The sequence below is a fragment of the Elaeis guineensis genome, chromosome 3, assembly GCF_000442705.2.
Source record: "Elaeis guineensis isolate ETL-2024a chromosome 3, EG11, whole genome shotgun sequence".
In the NCBI taxonomy this organism is placed as follows: domain Eukaryota; kingdom Viridiplantae; phylum Streptophyta; class Magnoliopsida; order Arecales; family Arecaceae; genus Elaeis; species Elaeis guineensis.
The window spans coordinates 90,753,959-90,771,968 of record NC_025995.2 but is presented as its reverse complement, the minus strand read 5'-3'; the positions used below and the strand labels follow the sequence as shown (position 1 = coordinate 90,771,968).

The following is an 18,010-nucleotide window of genomic DNA, read 5'->3' as shown; positions in this document are numbered from 1 at the left end:
GATTCATCCGTGGTATTGTCCATTCTAATTATAGATCTCACGATTTTGCTTTAATCCATAGACTCACTATTTTTCCTTTAAAAAAATCTCATATGAAAAAAAATTTTCTCCTTATAAGGCGAATCTTCTTGACTTACAATCGATGTGGGACTATTGGTGTCCAGCCCCACAGTCCGCATCGAATCAAGACGACTCGATCCTATTAAGTGCATTGTCGACAAAGACTCGACCCGTCACGTGAGGTATTGTCCGCTCTGACTCATAGGCCTCATGTTTTATCCTTTAAAAGATGTCTCACGTGCAAAAGATTTTTTCTTCTTATAAGCACGAATTTTTCTAGACTCACAATCGATGCGGGACTGTTGGTGCCCTCCATATTATTAGAACCACAACAATAATGAATATAGTTAATCAAAAATTATCTTATTAGCTAGGACAAATAAATTTACGAAATACTATAATCTTATTAATATTTTTTTAGAAATAATACGCTCATATTTATGTGCTTTAGGAGAAAGTAAATTGCACAAGTTAATAGTTTTATGAGGTTTCTTAGGCCTTCAGCTAGCCTTTGAAAACAATGATATCGATTTTGTCACTAAAGGCATACCAATTGGGAGTATAACTTGCTTGATTCAAAGGAATATATACTTTGTACCATATTTACTGAGAGCCGCATGGACAATAATGGATGCAAATATTGGCATTAGCTGCACAACTATAGTCATTGTCCAACAAAGTTAAACTTATAAAACGTCAGACTCCATTTTATAGGGAGTATGGAAAAAAGGACACAGAAAGAAAACAATCTTAACATTATGTTTTCATGATACCATCACAACCCTTTTTCATACGTAAAAGAGTTTTTGTCATCAATAAAAATCGGTAGGATACAAGGATGGTCATTGTAAAGCTGGGTCCGATGAACTTTTGGTTGCAAGAAGTGAAACCCGCAGTTCAGAATGGGGAGTAAAGATATGTTCATGACCGAAATTTAAATTGAAATCAAAATAATTGAAATGAAAATTGAAATGATAATTTTATTCAATACATTTGATTCATGAGTAAAATTAAAATTAGAATAAAATTTGAACATTTAGATGGAAGTTCAAATTGGATTTTTGAGATTATGATCTTCTTTTTTTTAAATTAGAATAAAAATAAAATTTTCTCCAACCAAATAAGATTCTCTTGTGGCCATAGCGCAACTTCCTCCAGCTAAATATACCATAAATGATATATATTTATGATTTATAATTACAAGTTTGACCACCAAGCGCAAGTGTTTCCACCCAACTGAGACCAGCGAGGGATACCGCTGATGAGGTTGGTGATCCAAACATACTGCCGTTTCTTACCCAAAAGAAAAAAAATTCCTCACGTGCATATCCACTTTGGCTGTTCTGCCATCAACGTCATACCAAGCGCGTGATGGGGAGACAGCACCTCACCCAGCTTAATTTCGATGAGGTCCAAGCACCCTACGTTTCGCGATTCCAGCAGAAAATCCAAACCATTTTGCCGTGTCCCAACTACCATTTAGCTTAGAAAAAGAAAAAGAAAAAAAAAAAAAAAAAAGGAAGAGAGAGAGAGATTGAGATTGCAAATCATAATTCCACACAAGCCTTACACTTGTGATGACAAACCCATGCGGTTAGTTAAACCATATAATTTGGTAGTAATATGTCCATTAGTGTGATTTGATAGTATATTAGACAATGCAATTCTTCACCAGCCATTTGAAGTCACTATGATGCCAGAAATATTTGGATCTTAAACGAAGTCAGAGAGTTTTACAGCTTACTGCTGACTTACAATGAAATGCCTCATCACTGAAGCAAAAATTCACCAATAATGATCAGCACTCTCAATATTGGTCACATCCTGACGCGATGCTCCTAAGAAGCTACTCGATATCATTTATTTCAGATTAATATCCATTGGCATCAAATAGTCAAAATCCATTACCAATTTGATTGTCCTATACTCCGAACCAATCGAAAAGAAAAGCGGACACTCAAATTGCAAAAAGTGATGACAAAAAATGCAGAGATTCTGATTCACAGAAATTTCCTACTTATTAATGTTTGATTTCACCAAAGTCAGGTGGTAACATGCTTCTGATCAGGAATATCATCTGGGTCCAATGCATGACATGTCTTTCAGGAAAGCATTGAGGTAAAAAGAATGACACCACAAAGGATTGCTGGAAAAGAGAATTTCACTGAAATCAGCCAAAAAATTTACAAAATGTGAATTGAATGCTACTCCTGACAATATTACACTGCTCTTTTCTTGCCAGACTTTGATGCTCTTCCTCCTCCCATATACATAGATACAAAAATGGTGTGTCTGGTTATTACCCCATTTTTCTTTTGTATACGGTACAGTGTCAATATATCACAACCCGGAGAAGGCCCGGTTGCGGCTGGGTATAGTGAAGGCCTTCTTCTATAAGGTACTGTTCAACAGCAACCGGCAACCTTGCCGGAGTTCGTGATCCCTTGGTATGGTGGCCTGTCCCGACACATATCATGACCTGAAGCTGTTGCCCAGCAGACCTTGCAGTACTCCTCAGGATGTTCAGTTCTTCCTTTAAAATATGAATGGCCTCACTCACATGAAGGCCATGCAAGTCGATCATACAATCTTGAGCTTGGCCCTGGAGCTGAGGAGCAACTGGATTTCTGCAATAACAAAGTGAAACAAGGAACAGAAGTCATCAGAATACACAAAAATGTTCTACCTTGAGAAAAATGATGTTTCAACCAACAACAGCATATAAACCTCATATTGATATGTAAGAATACATAAATCTTAATGGGATTCTCATTTAATGTGGTTGAATATGATATATCGTAACTATAAGCCAACAATAATCAACAGAAATACCTCATGTCTGCTGCAACTACAGTGAAACATATCTTTTAGGAGCACCCAGATCTTTCTCAAGCACAGTATATAAACCTTATGCAGATAGATGAACTTGGAATAATGCATTAGAATTGATCCAAAACACAGCCAACCAATCAAATACCAAATGAATATTAATCATCACTTTCAGCTTTGCTTAGTTGATGCATAAATCTGTATGTTCTCGTATATAAATCATGGCAGGCTTCTGTGACAGATTTGAGGCAAGAATTACCAAATGATATGTCAAAAACCTAATCCTCACATTAGAACTTTAACAATCTTTAGCTCGGTAATGTCATCATGAAAATCACTGCCTGCCAAGGGAGATAGTAGCTTAAACGCTGGCCTATGTTTCTCCCTCCAATGCACCTCAGTTTTGAATTACTGAGACCGAATATCCTGCCTCTGCTGCAACACTATAATAGACCGTCTCTTCCCAACGGGGGACTCCAATATTTCCTACAAAGGGCCCACAATATTTGTTGCATACTGTGATACACCGGCCCAAGAGCTAGGATTGAGCCCAAACCCAAAAAGAAAAGAAGTGCACGCATTGTGCACATGCAAGGAAGGAAGCAGACTCTCGATGAGAGTCATCTTCCTCCTTGATTTAGAGTGGGAGTCCGACACTCCAGAAATCTCAACGCCAACTGCCCCATATAAAATCGATTTCTTGGCTTCCCTTCAACACCCCACAAGTTTTGATATCAAGATTAAAGGATTGCTCTTCCTTGTTTAGATCTCAAGTGCCGACCATGTTTTGTCATTGTGCCCATCGGAGTCATAGCCATGACTCGCCGGAAATGAGGTATTGAGCCCGCCCACCCTTTTCTTTCCCTTGCCTATCCTTCTCCTTTCACTATTGAACCGCCATCGGTCAGATCACGTTGAGAAGCACTGGATATTTGTTGAAAATCTCAATTCCCTATTTTTTTCACTATTTTTGAGTGATTTTTTGACCATGATACCTCTTTCCGATTGTCCTCGTCATCGCCACATGTTGCTGGACCCTTGCTTCCGACCATCAGCCACTAACCACCGCCTCTTGCCATCCTTTTCTTCATTTTCTTCCTTTGATTTGGGGAAGATGTAGCCCCTTGTTTTCTCCAAAACCGCCAAGAGAGAAAGAAAAGAATGGCAAAGAAAGAAAGAAGAAAAAAAAGAAAGAAAAAAGAAAAAAATAGTTTCTCTCTTCCCTCTCTCCTCTCTCTACTTTCTCTCTCTATGACTTTCTTTAGAAAGTTTCACTTTCTCTCTCTAGATTGTTTCTCTCTTCATGAATTCTTCTCTCTAGGATTGATCTAATAAAGAGTTTACTTTCAATGATTTTGATTCGACCCTAATGAAGGGGTTCTGATCCATGATCGCCAGACAACATGTCGGAACCCACCTTGACCAAATGGGGTACCCCTAGATTTAATCACCCATGATTTATATTAAACCATCTGCACTTAATTCATTTATAATTTGACTTAAAAACCTTGATCAGACTGATCGGGATGCCGGATAGTATCGTTTGGTCAGTTTTGTTCCACCATCTTAATTTCTCTCTCCTCTGACACTCTCTTTACTTGATCTATGAACCCAATGAAGGATCCCAAGTCCCGTTGCTTTGAATCCGAGTTGATTCTAGTAGGGGATTGATCCTTGTTCTATGAACCCAATGAAGGATCCTAAGTTCTGTCGCTCTATTAGTCAAACAACATGCCCACATCATCCAAGCCTTTGTCAGCATCACAAGATTTGATCCTCGTTAATCTCTATTAAATCCTTATATTTTAAATGAGCTCGATTAAATGAAACTATTTGATCAAATTGATCTCTGGCTGCCAATCGGAGTATCAACCTCCACTTTGAATTTTATCGAACATTAATAGATTTGATCACCATTGATCTTTATTGAACCATCTGTTTCCTATTCGAATCATGATCAGATAAAATTACCTTAATTGGACTGACTGAGATGTTAGACGTTACTATTTTGCCAGCCTTATGAAATTTTTGGAACTTAAGATTTTTATTCTTAAATATTTATGGTTAAATTTTGATAAAAGAATATATTTTGAATAATAGGTTATGATACCATTTGTTATTTTTGCAAAGTAATAGACAATCTTTTCGAGATATTTCATAATTTATTTTGAAAAAAATAATTAGTCTTTGATATATGTGTGATTTATGAAATTGTATTTTGAATGGAAAGTGATTTGAAAATTTGAGAGTTCTGAAATATAATGATTTATTGATTTATTATCGAATATACATATGTTGAATGAAATTATGATATATGTAATCTTGCAAAAGTGCTTTAATACGCATCGAATTTGAGCTCTCAACCTATGTTCTCTGAATCTTGCCAATGGGGGTTATGCATTGACTCTCTGCCAATAGAGGTTATGCATTGATTCTCTGGATCCTACCAATAAGGTTATGCATTGGCACTTTGATTGAACTCACTATCTGTTCTGACCCCGCCATAGGATATAAGTGTGGACATAGTTAAGGCTATTGGTTTATATGTTGTTTGATTCGAGTTGGATTTATGATTATATATACATATGTACATTTGAAAGTATTTGATTTACAAAATTTAGTATGGAATATATTCTTATATTTATTTATAACAATTATTTTTGAATAGTAAATCTTATGACAATATCTGAAATGTCTAATTGAGATATTCATTATTTACTGAACTATCAAGCTCATTATCTCTCCTTTATTTTCATATTGTAATACTTAGTTATAATCATGAGTGTTACTTTTGGCACCATCAACATCATTGAACTTAGATTTGTTATTGTTACTTTAAATTTCTAGTAGAGATTTATTTAATGCAAGACTTAAATTTGGATATCTTTTGGATTGGTTAATAAATTAAATTTTAATTTTTAATAATTTAAATTAATTTCATTGTGATGCATTGATATTTGTTTGGAATGTCTTGCATACTTGTGGAAGAGTTTTTCCATGAATATGCGACGGTTGCCATAATCCTTGGCTCGTGATCTCAGATTGGGGGTGTGACACATACAAACTCAACCTCATCCAATAAAGACATGAGCCCCAACTAGTTCGCTCACCAAGAAAATCCTCATAAGTCAGCAATTACAATTAACCATGAGCCTTAAAAGGTCTAATTCAAAATTTCAAAAACCAACAAAATGAATTTATTATCATGCATGTGTAAATTATCCCCGGAAGCCTAGTCCAAAAACTTGTCTCAGCTCTATAAACCAATGCTTCATACTCTCACAAACCAAACATGAAGAAAAGAAGACATACTACGAGATTAGAAGGCCTAAAATGTTAGATTCTTACTGCTATCACTTTTAAATGAAAAAAAATATGCAGATTCGAGTGCTCATGTAATTTGAAAGAATAAGAATCCATGACACATTGCTGCCATACAAGACCAATTAAAAGCCAAGAAACAATGAACCTCTGACGAAAGATTGCTTCCCTAGCTTTGGCATGAGCTGCTTTCATCTGCATGTTGTATAACTGCCCCTTTACACTTAGTTCCTTTGCCAGAGCCTTGTTACCAATCAGAAAAGCCTGCCTTGCCTGTTAGGAATCAATTGCAACAGGTAATGCTTTTGAAACAGAATAAAGTAGATATGTATAATCAAATAAACTAGGATCTAAAAGCTTCAAAAATTAGAAAAAGGAGCCAGCCTAACAAAAATACAACAATCTTTATAACCAGTCGACAAATTTAAAACAAATGTTGGCTGCGATGTGGTCCAGACATGTAATTCCATCATAATCAATGATGAAGGAGACAATACAGGCCACTGCCATTATTTAAAAACTGTAACCACTGTCAATATTTTGAAACAGTGATACGAGCAGACTCCAAATCTGATGACAATGATCTACATAAGGTCTGGTACGCTTCAGAAATAAAGCACATTGTTTTTTGACCCAACAAAGATGACAAATCACCAAAAACATTATGAAGGGCAGGTTATTAAACATGTGGATTTCCTCCATCATCAAACCTTGTTACTTGTCCTTGTACCATTCACTATAACATTTCTGATGCACTTGATGGTCAGAATAATTTATAAGTGTGTACAACGCCACTGAAACCACAATTAAATAATTTTTTTTTACAGAAATAGAGTTATTCATCTTTAAAATCAGATAAGAGGTGATTTGACAGTTTATTTTGTAATAAAAGAAACTCTACCACCATCCATGAACTATCATAAATAGAAGAATAGCTATGCACAAGCAAATATTTACATTTTGATCCATGAGTATTTGTTACCGGCCCCTAAGGATCCTTCTTACCCACTCATTCATAAATAATGTGATGTGCTCAGTCACTGAAGCATCTTTGAACTATTTTCGCATGCCTATCCAGTTCTTTCAAGGCTTCCCAGGTCCATTTTAACCATTAAGTTCAAAACCTTTACCATTTCCCTTAGTTTAAAAACAATGATGGATATGGCAATATGCTGAATTCTCATTCTTTTGGGTGAACATAACAAGAAAGAAAAATGCTGTCATGTATTAATAATGAGTATTGCCACTGACTATAGGAAATGTTACATTTATCCCCGTTACGATTTAGATGCTTTCAGAGCATTCGGTTATAGATATGCTGGAAATCCAAAAAGAAGTCAACATCATATTTTTACAATAAAAAAGGCTGAACCATTTCCAAGTAGCATAAGCATGAAAATTGTAATTTTACCACCATAACTACAGAAGATATGAAAAGGAAACCACAGAGAACAAATTTGCACAAAAGGAAGTGGACATTATGTTGATGCAACACTACCAATACACTCAAGTTTATTGCTGAAGATATACATTTGACCATGCCAACTGATATATATGCATGAGCTGAACCTGGATGGTCATGCAAACGAACTACACCCATAAGAATTTACCTGTTCAAAGCATGCATTTCGAAGGCGTGCAAAATCACGAGCTTCTTCCCTTAATTCTGAATACATATTTGCTACCAGAGACAGATACATGTTATATAATAAGACAGATATTTGTTATATGATAAGAAATATATAGCTCAATTCAGAGAAAAAGAAAACAAATATTAATGAATAAAAGATAAAACCACAAGTGTATTACCCACTGCTTCCCCAGTCTCAAGCCAAACTGGAGCTGCCCGAGCTGCACCAGCATTATGCAACTTATCTCCAAAAGCTGATTTTCTATTACCATTGTATTGGCTTGTTGGAAGTTGCGGACCTCTACTTGAGCCAACGCTGCCATCTGCAGAACCACTTCTTTCATACTTCCAACGACCAGAATCCTGGGAAATGAATTTTCGAACAGCTGAAGCAAAATCTATGGTGCTGCTAGATATACTGGAAGGAGATCTATATGAGTTTGGAGTTTGTTGAAGCCCCTCTTCTTTGTACTTTGACTCTGCCATGGGAAGTGCAGGAAAATCCTGCATGCTAAGGCTCGGAGCTGATGAAGACTTTGAATTCAGCTTCTGACCAAAATTACAATCAACTTGCATCTACAAGCACAAGTAGAATAATGTTACAAGAAACCCTTGTATAAAGATAGATCTGAATCATCACATAACTATGATTGAGAAAGTGCAAACTTACACCTATCTGCACGGACAAAATTCCAAGTTTGAATAGAAATAATAATTCCCATGCAGATTTACTAGAACATGCAGTCTCCTAATATTGACACCTACAATGTGCTTTAAGAAAACGATAATCACATTAATTATCTCACTCCACTTGAATAGTCAAAATAACTAAGAAAGAGCACCATTCATTTTTAATACATCTTCAGCAAACTATGTATATACGCATACATACAAATAAATGTATGTCTACATGTATGCATGCGTATATGTGTATATATGCATATATGCATATATAAGTATTGAATTTTCAAAATATTCAAGAAATATACTATATACCAGTTTTTTTACTCTCAAAATGCCACTTATTTCTTCAGGTTTCCCGGACTTAATTTCCATTCCATGTCAATCAGCCATCTTCTCACTCTTAAAAAAATAACGAAAGACAATATCTAGCAAATTTGAAAATATAATTTAATCTCATCATTATCTTTTCCCATCAGTCTCTCCTCCAAGAACAATAATCCTGCATCTCCTCCCTCCACTTCTTCCCATATCACAATCCCCACTCGTCCTCTTTCAGAAGCCTTTTCCTAAAACTAATTTTTCTATTGTATTAACTTTAAATGCCAAATATGAATCTAACAGTTGAAATATATATAGAAATTCCAGCCATTAGTTTGAGGTTGAGATGCTCATTAATAACTAAAAGTATTTTAGTGTCTTTCCAGCAAATAAATATTGAAATATCTATTTTAATATCCGAAAATAAATAGTGAAACTTATTTCAGTTGAACAAACAATGATTAATTTATGGATTTTTATGTGACTGACTATATTTCTGCATGTACTTCAGATAAGACAGCATGAGGTAGGTGGTAAGACAACATTGAATAAATGGTTTGGATAAGAAAGGAAATGAAAAGTAAAAAAAAAAATGAAAAAAGAACCCCATGATGAATCTCTCTCTCTCTCTCTCTCTCATCCCAAGTAAAAAAGAACCGATTATGCGCCCCGCCCCCACCCCCACGGAAAAAAACAAAAAAAAGGATGCTTCATCAACCCAGTCCCCAACTTTCATACAGGCATCATGATAAATATGTATCTTAGCTAAATGAGACCATCTTAGGCTCTCTTTCCTCTATAATGTGTGGTAGAGAATCTTGGGAGAGCATTCATCGTCCAAAGTTAGTATAAAGAATAAAAATCCCCATCTTAAAACACAGACATCAATCATGTTCCTAAAATGCATCAAATATCATTCATGCTTGTCAAGTTTATATCCAACAAATTATGAGCCCAATCCCATTAGAATTTGATATAATATACAAACCATTAAACTCCTAAACAATACTCTCAACATATGACTCCTAATGTGTCAATAAATCAAAGCAAAATGATGCACGCCCCAGTCTAACACACATAAAGGCAGGCTGGAGTCTCCTTCTTAATTAATCATATCTTCAACATCTAAATGGTCTGATAAGTGCTTTAGATTTAACCCCATCTTCTGATGGCTAGTTTACCCAGAACCTGCTAGAAAACATAAGTAAAAGTTATGAAACCCATGGGACAGAGACTACAAACCCAAAGTTTTCCCTCTCCACCAACCCATTCAACTCAAATAAAAGGAGAAGATTCCACAGAAATGTTATAGTCACCATTTTCAAATAAATTTGATCACTCCCACTATAATTCCTTTCTTTTTTACTTTCCATGACAACCTACCTTATCAATTAATCCACTAAATATAATCTGCCCGCAATCTACCGACTCAATTATTTTCTGCAAATTGCTTCTCAATCCAAGAAAAGAAAGGAATACACGAATGTCCAGAAGTCCTAAACTATGCATAATTATCAACTGAATATATTGTACTCAGAAAGAAGTTTTTTTGCTCAGGAAAAAGGTGCACAAACATGACCTGCATCCCATATAGATGGCCTTATCTTAGCATTAAAAGATACCATTTACATTTCCTTGAAAAAGTGTTCCACGATGAAATTGTTGCAAGTGCCATCTATTTGTTTCTAAGATTTCATATTTTCTAATTCTATGATAGTATGATCAGTGAAAAATTAGTACTTGCAATATAATAACACAATTTGATATTTATTCATGAGTCAATGGCTGGAACTTATCTCCTTTGCTACATTTATAATTCCAAGTACATATACTAGTTTAAGTAGTGAAGCTAGATACAAGGAATCCTGCACTCATTATTGTCAGCAAACAATATTGGATGTACTAAGCATATTTGTATCCACTGTTATCTTTTAGGATGGACATCAATACTCCTATTCAGGTCGAGCTATAATGTTTATGAGTAGTGCATTAGTGCTTATAACTCAGAACATGTAGCTAATTCAACCATCCAAGACACCCTTTCAGGACCTTGAATAATTAAAGTTCACATCTTAGTTGCATTATCAGTTATGATTATTTTCTACATGTGGTTAAACTTACTTTTTAATAGTATACCCTTTCTTCAGAATCTCAAATCAAGCAGACTCAACATTCAACATACCTGCCAAAAATTGTCAATCAGCTTTTCAGAATATGTAATTTTAGTAAGCTAACCAGCAGAATCTATTAATCCATGCCTAAGGTTTTTAACAACAGCAATGGCTTTCTTTCGATACAATAGTAATCACGTATTGTACATCATTAAGAGCCTTCCGCTGACCAGTAATATAGCAATGCAAACATATAAACATACCTCAAGTTGAGTAAGTATCTCAATGGTCAGGTTCAGATCACAGCCATTTGCACAGTACACATCTGCAAGGCTCTCAGCAGCAAAACCTGGAAATTGCGAAGCCAAAAAATCCAAAGGGTTCATAATACCATCCTCTAGAACTGCATCCTCAGATGAGTTTTTCAGAAAGCCAGTATTGTAGTTGCCATTGTAGTGATGCCCATGCCTTCCATTGGTAAAATGTTGATCACCATTTATAAATGATTGGTTCCAGTTCTTGGTAGCTAATGCCATGAAAGAAGCTAACGTTTGAGTTTCAGCATAGCTAGAGCCAGAAGATCCTGTCTTTTCACTCAAGTTGAGATTGTCAATAGCAAAGGAAGATATGTCATGTTGTGTACCCAATAACCAGCTAGATCTTGATTCAGAGAATTGTGACAGTTCAGTACCATCATGTATGGACAAACCAGCAAGTGACAGCTGTCCATGTGTCTGCAACTCATCTTCTCCCATGACCTTAAAGTCTGGAGTAATATCATCAGGAAGCTGGTGACACCAAAACTGATGTGCCTCATCATCTGAATTATTAGAAACATTGGAGTCCGAATGATTTATGATTTCTTTTCCAGAAGGCCCAGGAACATCAACCTTGGTTACATCTGCTCTTTTGCTGATCCCAAATTTAGATCTAAGTGCTGAAGGAACAAATTCTGCTGCATTGGGATTTAGTGTTGTCATCTTGTCTGGACTATTCAATCTTGCATCCTTGTTATTTGAAAAACCTTTTATGGGCAAACTCATCTTTATTTTAAAGTATAAATATATGATTTTACACACAAAACGTTCAAAGAAAATTTCCACCTGGGATTTATCCTAAACCTGCAAATTAAATTTGACAGTCAGGATGATTCTCATATAAGAATCAACTATTGCATCATTTGTTATTCCATCAAGGTATAAGATTCATAACAAACCCGATAGCTCAAAAAGAGTATAAAGTATTGTCCCTTGGAGATAAACTACTGCATCTTTAGATTTACCATGCAGATCCATATATATTTAAGTATTACATTTTTATTGGTGAGATTAAATATCATGGGGTCCAGTACATATTAACAGAACAAAGTGCAGAAGGAAAGGTTGTCCAAGGAATGAACAGAGATGGCAAACATAAGATGCAAGTTGTTAGCATGGGTTATAACTTCTCATGATCACTGGTAAATACAAATTCAAGCTTGAAGCAAACGAAAAATGAATAATTGCAATGCAAACAGCAGGTTTTTCTTTCTCCCTTCAATAAAGCTCCGAAGATCCAACAATAAACATCAACTAATGAGGACTGGACATCACCAAACCAACTGGATAAGGTATCCTGGACGGTGCCACCAATGCCAGGTCATTCACAGGATAAACATGAACTCCCAAAATGTTACTCTTTTCCTCCAGGTGGATGGTCATCTTGCTCACAATGAAGAAGAATATATCTATTTGAAGGTGAGCGTTCCACCATTAAAGTGTTGCTCCTATCAGAGAGTAGTTGATGGATGAAAGAAAAGAATGCCTTTCTTCCCTTTCACTAACATTAGCAGCCCAACCTGCTCCATCAGTTGGATGTAAGGAGAACAGGAGGGCAGTTGATGGATGAAAGAATGCCTTTCTGGGATTTCACTAACATAACCTACTCCATCAGTTGGATGTAAGGAGAAAGGAAGGCTAAGAAAATCCCTTACCTAGTTAGAGAGACCAAAGTGATTGATGCCAGGTACCTTCAACATCTCCTGCAAGAAACAAAAAATTGAAAAAAAAAATGAAAAAGAAAAAGAAAGCATGGAGTAGCCCATTTGCAACATGGATCATGTGGTCCGATGGAGAAACCAACTGCGATATGGGACCAGCACAAGACAGCGTCATGGTAACATCCTCCACAGGTTTTACCTTTCAAGGGGAAACCTAGCAGGAGCTCAAAGTTGCCTAGGGGAGAGCACGAAACATCATAAAAAAGAATGCACTCAGAAAGAAAAAGCATCTCAAAAGGATGTGATCTCATGTAGTGATGATTGAAGACATCAACCTAAGCCATATTTATAAGTCTACGGGTGATGAGTCCCATCTAAAATAAGAAAGGATGAGGTCAATTCCAACTCAATTCGAACACCTGAGCATCTGGATGGCAATTTTGTGTCGTCAAAAACTTTGAACAACAACCTTTTATCATCAGATAACTGAAAATACAACTACCTCTAGGATATTTCGACTGAAATATTCTGCCCTTCAAGGTCAATGATAGCAAAATTTCACTGTCCAAAGTAGACAAAAAAAGGGAAAGAGGGGGAGGGGGGACTTTCAACAAACCTATCTGGAAGTGGTACGGGAACAAGAGTTTCCTCTAAACCAAAAAAAAAAGAAAAAGAAAAGGAGGATAGGGCTCGCTTAGTTTCCAAAGTTAATGGCCATCTTCAAAACAAAAATTTTAGATTCATAATTTTCATGAACTTTAAAGTTCCTTTCTCTTTTAGGCCCATGCATCATTCCTTTTGATTTTCAACATAGCTAAATAGGAAAAATGACTAAGGTACATACAGTCACTACCATTGGGAATCCTCTTCAAAAGACCCTCTTAGCTATCTTTTGCAAGGTAACTATATTCCACTTCCCTTCCTTTGGATTAGGTCTTTAACTAGTTGCAGGTGAATCTCATTAATAGCCAATGTACCACACAGCTATGATCCCTATTGCAGCAGCAGATCGTGCTTGATAGACAAAGTTCCTAGAACCCAGTCCCATTCGGCTTTCAACTAATTTTTGACAGGTTGACCTCTCCAATAGTTGATCTACCGCACGGCCAAGGCCCTGTGAAAAGGGTAGACAACGCCTAGCTCATGAAATGCCCCAAAAATTCTTTACCTCCTAATACATTAGCCTCACATAATCCCTACAAACAAAGTTTTGAACTTAATTTTGAGTTGGCTCCTATGTGCCTAATAGACAAAGTTCCCCGAACCCAATCCTATTCAACTTTGAACTAATTTTTGATAGGTTGACCTCTCCAATAGTTGATGTATCATACGGCCAAGGCCCTATTAAACAAGTAGACAACACCTAGCTCATGACATGCCCCAAATATTCTTTACCTCCAAATGAGTTAACCATGCATAACCCCTACAAACAAGGTTTTGAATTTAATTCTGAACTGGCTCTTGTATACAATGCATAGGTTGCCACTTCACAAGCCCCAAAGAAGGGGTCAGCAAAGCCAAATAAAAGTGTTTTTAAAGGTCTTGGCTAGCACTTTGTCCCATAATACTAGTCAAGGAGGGGCAGCTTTAGACACCCCACTTTGGCACCTTACGCATTCTAGGAAGATGTTAAACTATGTGATGCCCCTAACCCTAAGATCACCACCCCTATACTACCAAACTTGTGATAATCATGAATAAAACATTATTCATTCAACAATAATAAAGCAGAGGAAATAGCTTATTGAGATAGCAACCAAATAATAAACAGAATCTAGTATAGTATATCAAGATGTTTATATTCCTTTTTTTCATTTGTGATCCAGAAGTATATTGCTGCAGCAGAAATAAAGAGACTATGCAGAGCGATTCCGTGTATCTGCATCCAGTACAATGAAACAACAATAATGCCTAATAAGGAGACCTTTTCTCTTTAGAATATAGTCGCCTATTGATTAGCAAATCAAAAGCATTGTAATTAGCAAAAGACAGATAGAAAAAAGCATAAAAGGCCAATTTTGCAGAATAGGGATTTCCAGCAGCAACAAGAGTATAATATGCACCGCCTTAAGCCCTTCTATTGCTTTATAACTATCACAGATTAATTAAATCTAATTTCTAGTAAAAAGGTTCCTTACTTTGTGTAGATGTAGTAAAAAAGATGTAGCGAGCATAGCAAGAGTGACTGCCAAAAATATTTTTATGGAAAATTAACCCTCATTGAGTAGAGAGATCAAATAAGCAACTGTTACATTCAAGTTATGAAAAACATGCTATAAATGAAAATATTGAACTAAAAGAAGTAAGCAAAATGCAGTCCAATATGAAATTATGTGGAGATGAGTTTATCAAAATCCTAGCCAAAAGATTCCCAACTATTTCATCATCAAGCACTCTACTACAAAGATAAATGGAGATATCTCTAACAAAGTAGAAGGCAATCCTAACCATAATATGATCCCACTTGCAAGTGGGAACTTAAAAAAAAAAAAAAAAAAAAAAAAAAAAAAGAAAGTGGCCATGCATGATGTTCAAGGAGAAAAGATAAGGCACAACAACAAAGAGAGAGTTTTTACATGCCAAAGAAGAAGGGAAAGAGAATGTTGGCAGGAGATATGGTAGAACTTAGATGATATATTGCAGGAAGAAAGTTCTAGATAACCACTTAAGAAGAAGCTTAATTGCAATAAAGAGAATGAACTTAGAGGGGAAGAAAGGACTGAAATTTGAGTCTTTTTTTTTTTTTTTGTCAAGAATGATTGAGCTATGAAGGCTATGCCCTTTGGGAGGATGTCTAGAAATAAAAGAGTAATTAAGTTTTGCCCACAGTTTAATGGTATTGGATTATGGTCATCTGTTACTCTTTTTTGTACAGGTAAAAGCACATGAATAGCAAAATAATTCCCAGCACCCCCTTCTCCATTTTATCTATAAGAATTGAAACATGATAGATAAATATTAGTATCTCAGGTTTCTTAACTTACATATTATCTTCAAGCAGGAAAGCAATAACTACTATAGATGGATCCAAAATGATTAAGCTAAGACTATTAACTAATCAATTAAAAATGGGCAATCTCTTTTAGGAGCAATTAGGTGGCCTTTTAATTGTAAAGATTATTTAGCATTTTATGAAGTCACGTGCTCTCAAAATTGACCTGTGCCCATACACTGGTTAGAATTTGGAATATCCAGTAAGCTAAGACCATCAGCCAATGAATCAAAAATAGAATCTCATTTAGCACTAATAAGGCAGTCTATTAATCATGAAGGGTATTTAGCATTTTACTTCTAATAGTGAAGAAAGGTTATTTAGCATTTCGTGAAGTCACATATCTCATGAAGCCACACTGTCTAAATTTGAATAAACATGAACCTATTGACTGGTCAGAATTTGTCTTCTCCCCATCAAATGGTTAAGTTTTTCTAAGATAAGGACTCTATCTATCTCAAACACTGGAAATCTGGCATAGATTAAGTTGCAGATTTGGATACAGATATTTCTACATTAAAGATGCACATTTGGTCAACTGATCTCTGACATTTTCATGTGAAGACCAACTTTTATATGTGTGTGTGTGTGTGTGACCCGGAAGTTGTCTAAAATTTTCAAACCTCTGTGTGTGTGTGTGTGTGTGTGTGTTGGGGGGGGGGGACCCGGAAGTTGTCCAAACTTTTCAAACCTTTATGGAAGCCAGAAATCTTCATACTAAAGATGAACGTGCAGTCATCTTATCACTGATATTCACATATCAGACAATAAGATACATGTTATTCACAAAGAAAGACTATATATCAGTAGGAAACAACCAAACACATCACATGCCTCCATTGATTCAAGCTTCTAAACTATGACTAAACAGCACCATATGTCACCAATATGCATACCTCAACGAAGTAGCATCCAGTGAGCAACTTTTATGATACTTGACTATCATCCAATAGTAAAAGCAACCAGTCACAAATGTCATTTCACAGGCCAAAAGTAGATGTACATGCCTTGATAACAACTCGCTACTCCATATGGTTTCTGGGCTGGAGACAGCTGGTCTTTCTCTTAATGATCTAAACTCAAAACTGTTCACCCTTACACATAACACAGCTAATTACAGCTACTTCATCATATTCACTTTGGCTGGGTCCTTTCTTCGCTGCTTCCCTTGACCAACAAATATAACACTCGCCCATCAGCACTTCCGCCTTACAGATTTTCCAGCACTCCAAAACAGTCTCACATCACTATCATCCACACCAATTTTTCTATAACAGTCCAAGCAGTAGTTCTCTATAAACTTGTATCAAAAAAATATATTTTTCAACTTATTTGTTCCGATTTCCTTTCTATAGTTGGATCCTATAGTGCAGTTTAACTCATCATTCTAAAAGAACTCCCAGGTAAGCTTGAAGAAACGTGGTCATAAACGAGTTATAAAAACAACCTGGAGATCCAAAACAAAGCAGAAACAACTAAGAAAAAGCACAAACCTGCAGAACCTCTAAAGACACAAAGCATAAAAGCCTAAAATCAACCACTATATATCCCATAATAACCATCCAAGCTCCACAAATTTGACCTCCTGGAGATCCTCGCAATAAATTACAAGAAAACACTTAAAATCCAGTACCACGAGACCAATATTACAGCCTCAGCTACAGAAGCACGCACTATAACCCGCAAGAATCGAAAAGAAAAGAAAAGAACCGCATCAAGAACAAAAGAAGAGAGATCTGAAACCAAAGGGAAAGAAAAATCGGGGGGAATTCCTCGTTACCTTTCCGTAGATCGATATGAGGGTAGAGGGAAGGAGATCGACTCATAGGTAAAACGAACGAGACGAAAAAACTAGGGGAAAGGCCGCCGCCGCCGCCGCCGCCGCCGCTTCTCTCCTGCTACTGCTACAGCTTCAGACTCGAATATTCCGTACAGTGATTTCGGCGAGGGCTTTATAGGGAGCTCTGAAACCCTCGTTTTTCCTTTTCTTATTTTTCTTTTTTTCCTTTTTCTTTTTAACCTACGCTCCAGTCGCGGCGACCACGAACCGCTGCAGGGGAACCCCCACCCTCCCTCGCTTCCTCTCA

The 18,010-nt window shown here is 36.3% G+C and overlaps 1 protein-coding gene across 1 annotated transcript; it reads right to left on the bottom strand.

The window, feature by feature from the left end:
• Nucleotides 1–2,203: 2,203 nt before the first annotated feature.
• LOC105042052 (polyadenylate-binding protein-interacting protein 7) lies at nucleotides 2,204–18,010 on the bottom strand. Its single transcript, XM_010919158.4, has 6 exons — nucleotides 17,704–18,010; nucleotides 11,217–12,074; nucleotides 8,020–8,416; nucleotides 7,821–7,891; nucleotides 6,359–6,483; nucleotides 2,204–2,687 (listed from the first exon to the last, which is right to left on the bottom strand). The coding sequence occupies exons 2-6, from the start codon at nucleotides 11,994–11,996 to the stop codon at nucleotides 2,393–2,395; spliced, it is 1,668 nt and encodes a 555-aa protein (XP_010917460.1). The 5' UTR covers nucleotides 11,997–12,074; nucleotides 17,704–18,010; the 3' UTR covers nucleotides 2,204–2,392.

Excerpts from the sequence above, each read along its gene's own strand:
- LOC105042052 (XM_010919158.4), bottom strand. The coding sequence starts at position 11,996 with ATGAGTTTGCCCATAAAAGGTTTTTCAAATAACAAGGATGCAAGATTG. Across the intron at positions 7,892-8,019 it reads TGAGACTGGGGAAGCAGTGG|CAAATATGTATTCAGAATTA; the intron begins GTAATACACTTG and ends TGTCTCTGGTAG. Across the intron at positions 6,484-7,820 it reads GAAATGCATGCTTTGAACAG|GCAAGGCAGGCTTTTCTGAT; the intron begins GTAAATTCTTAT and ends GATTCCTAACAG.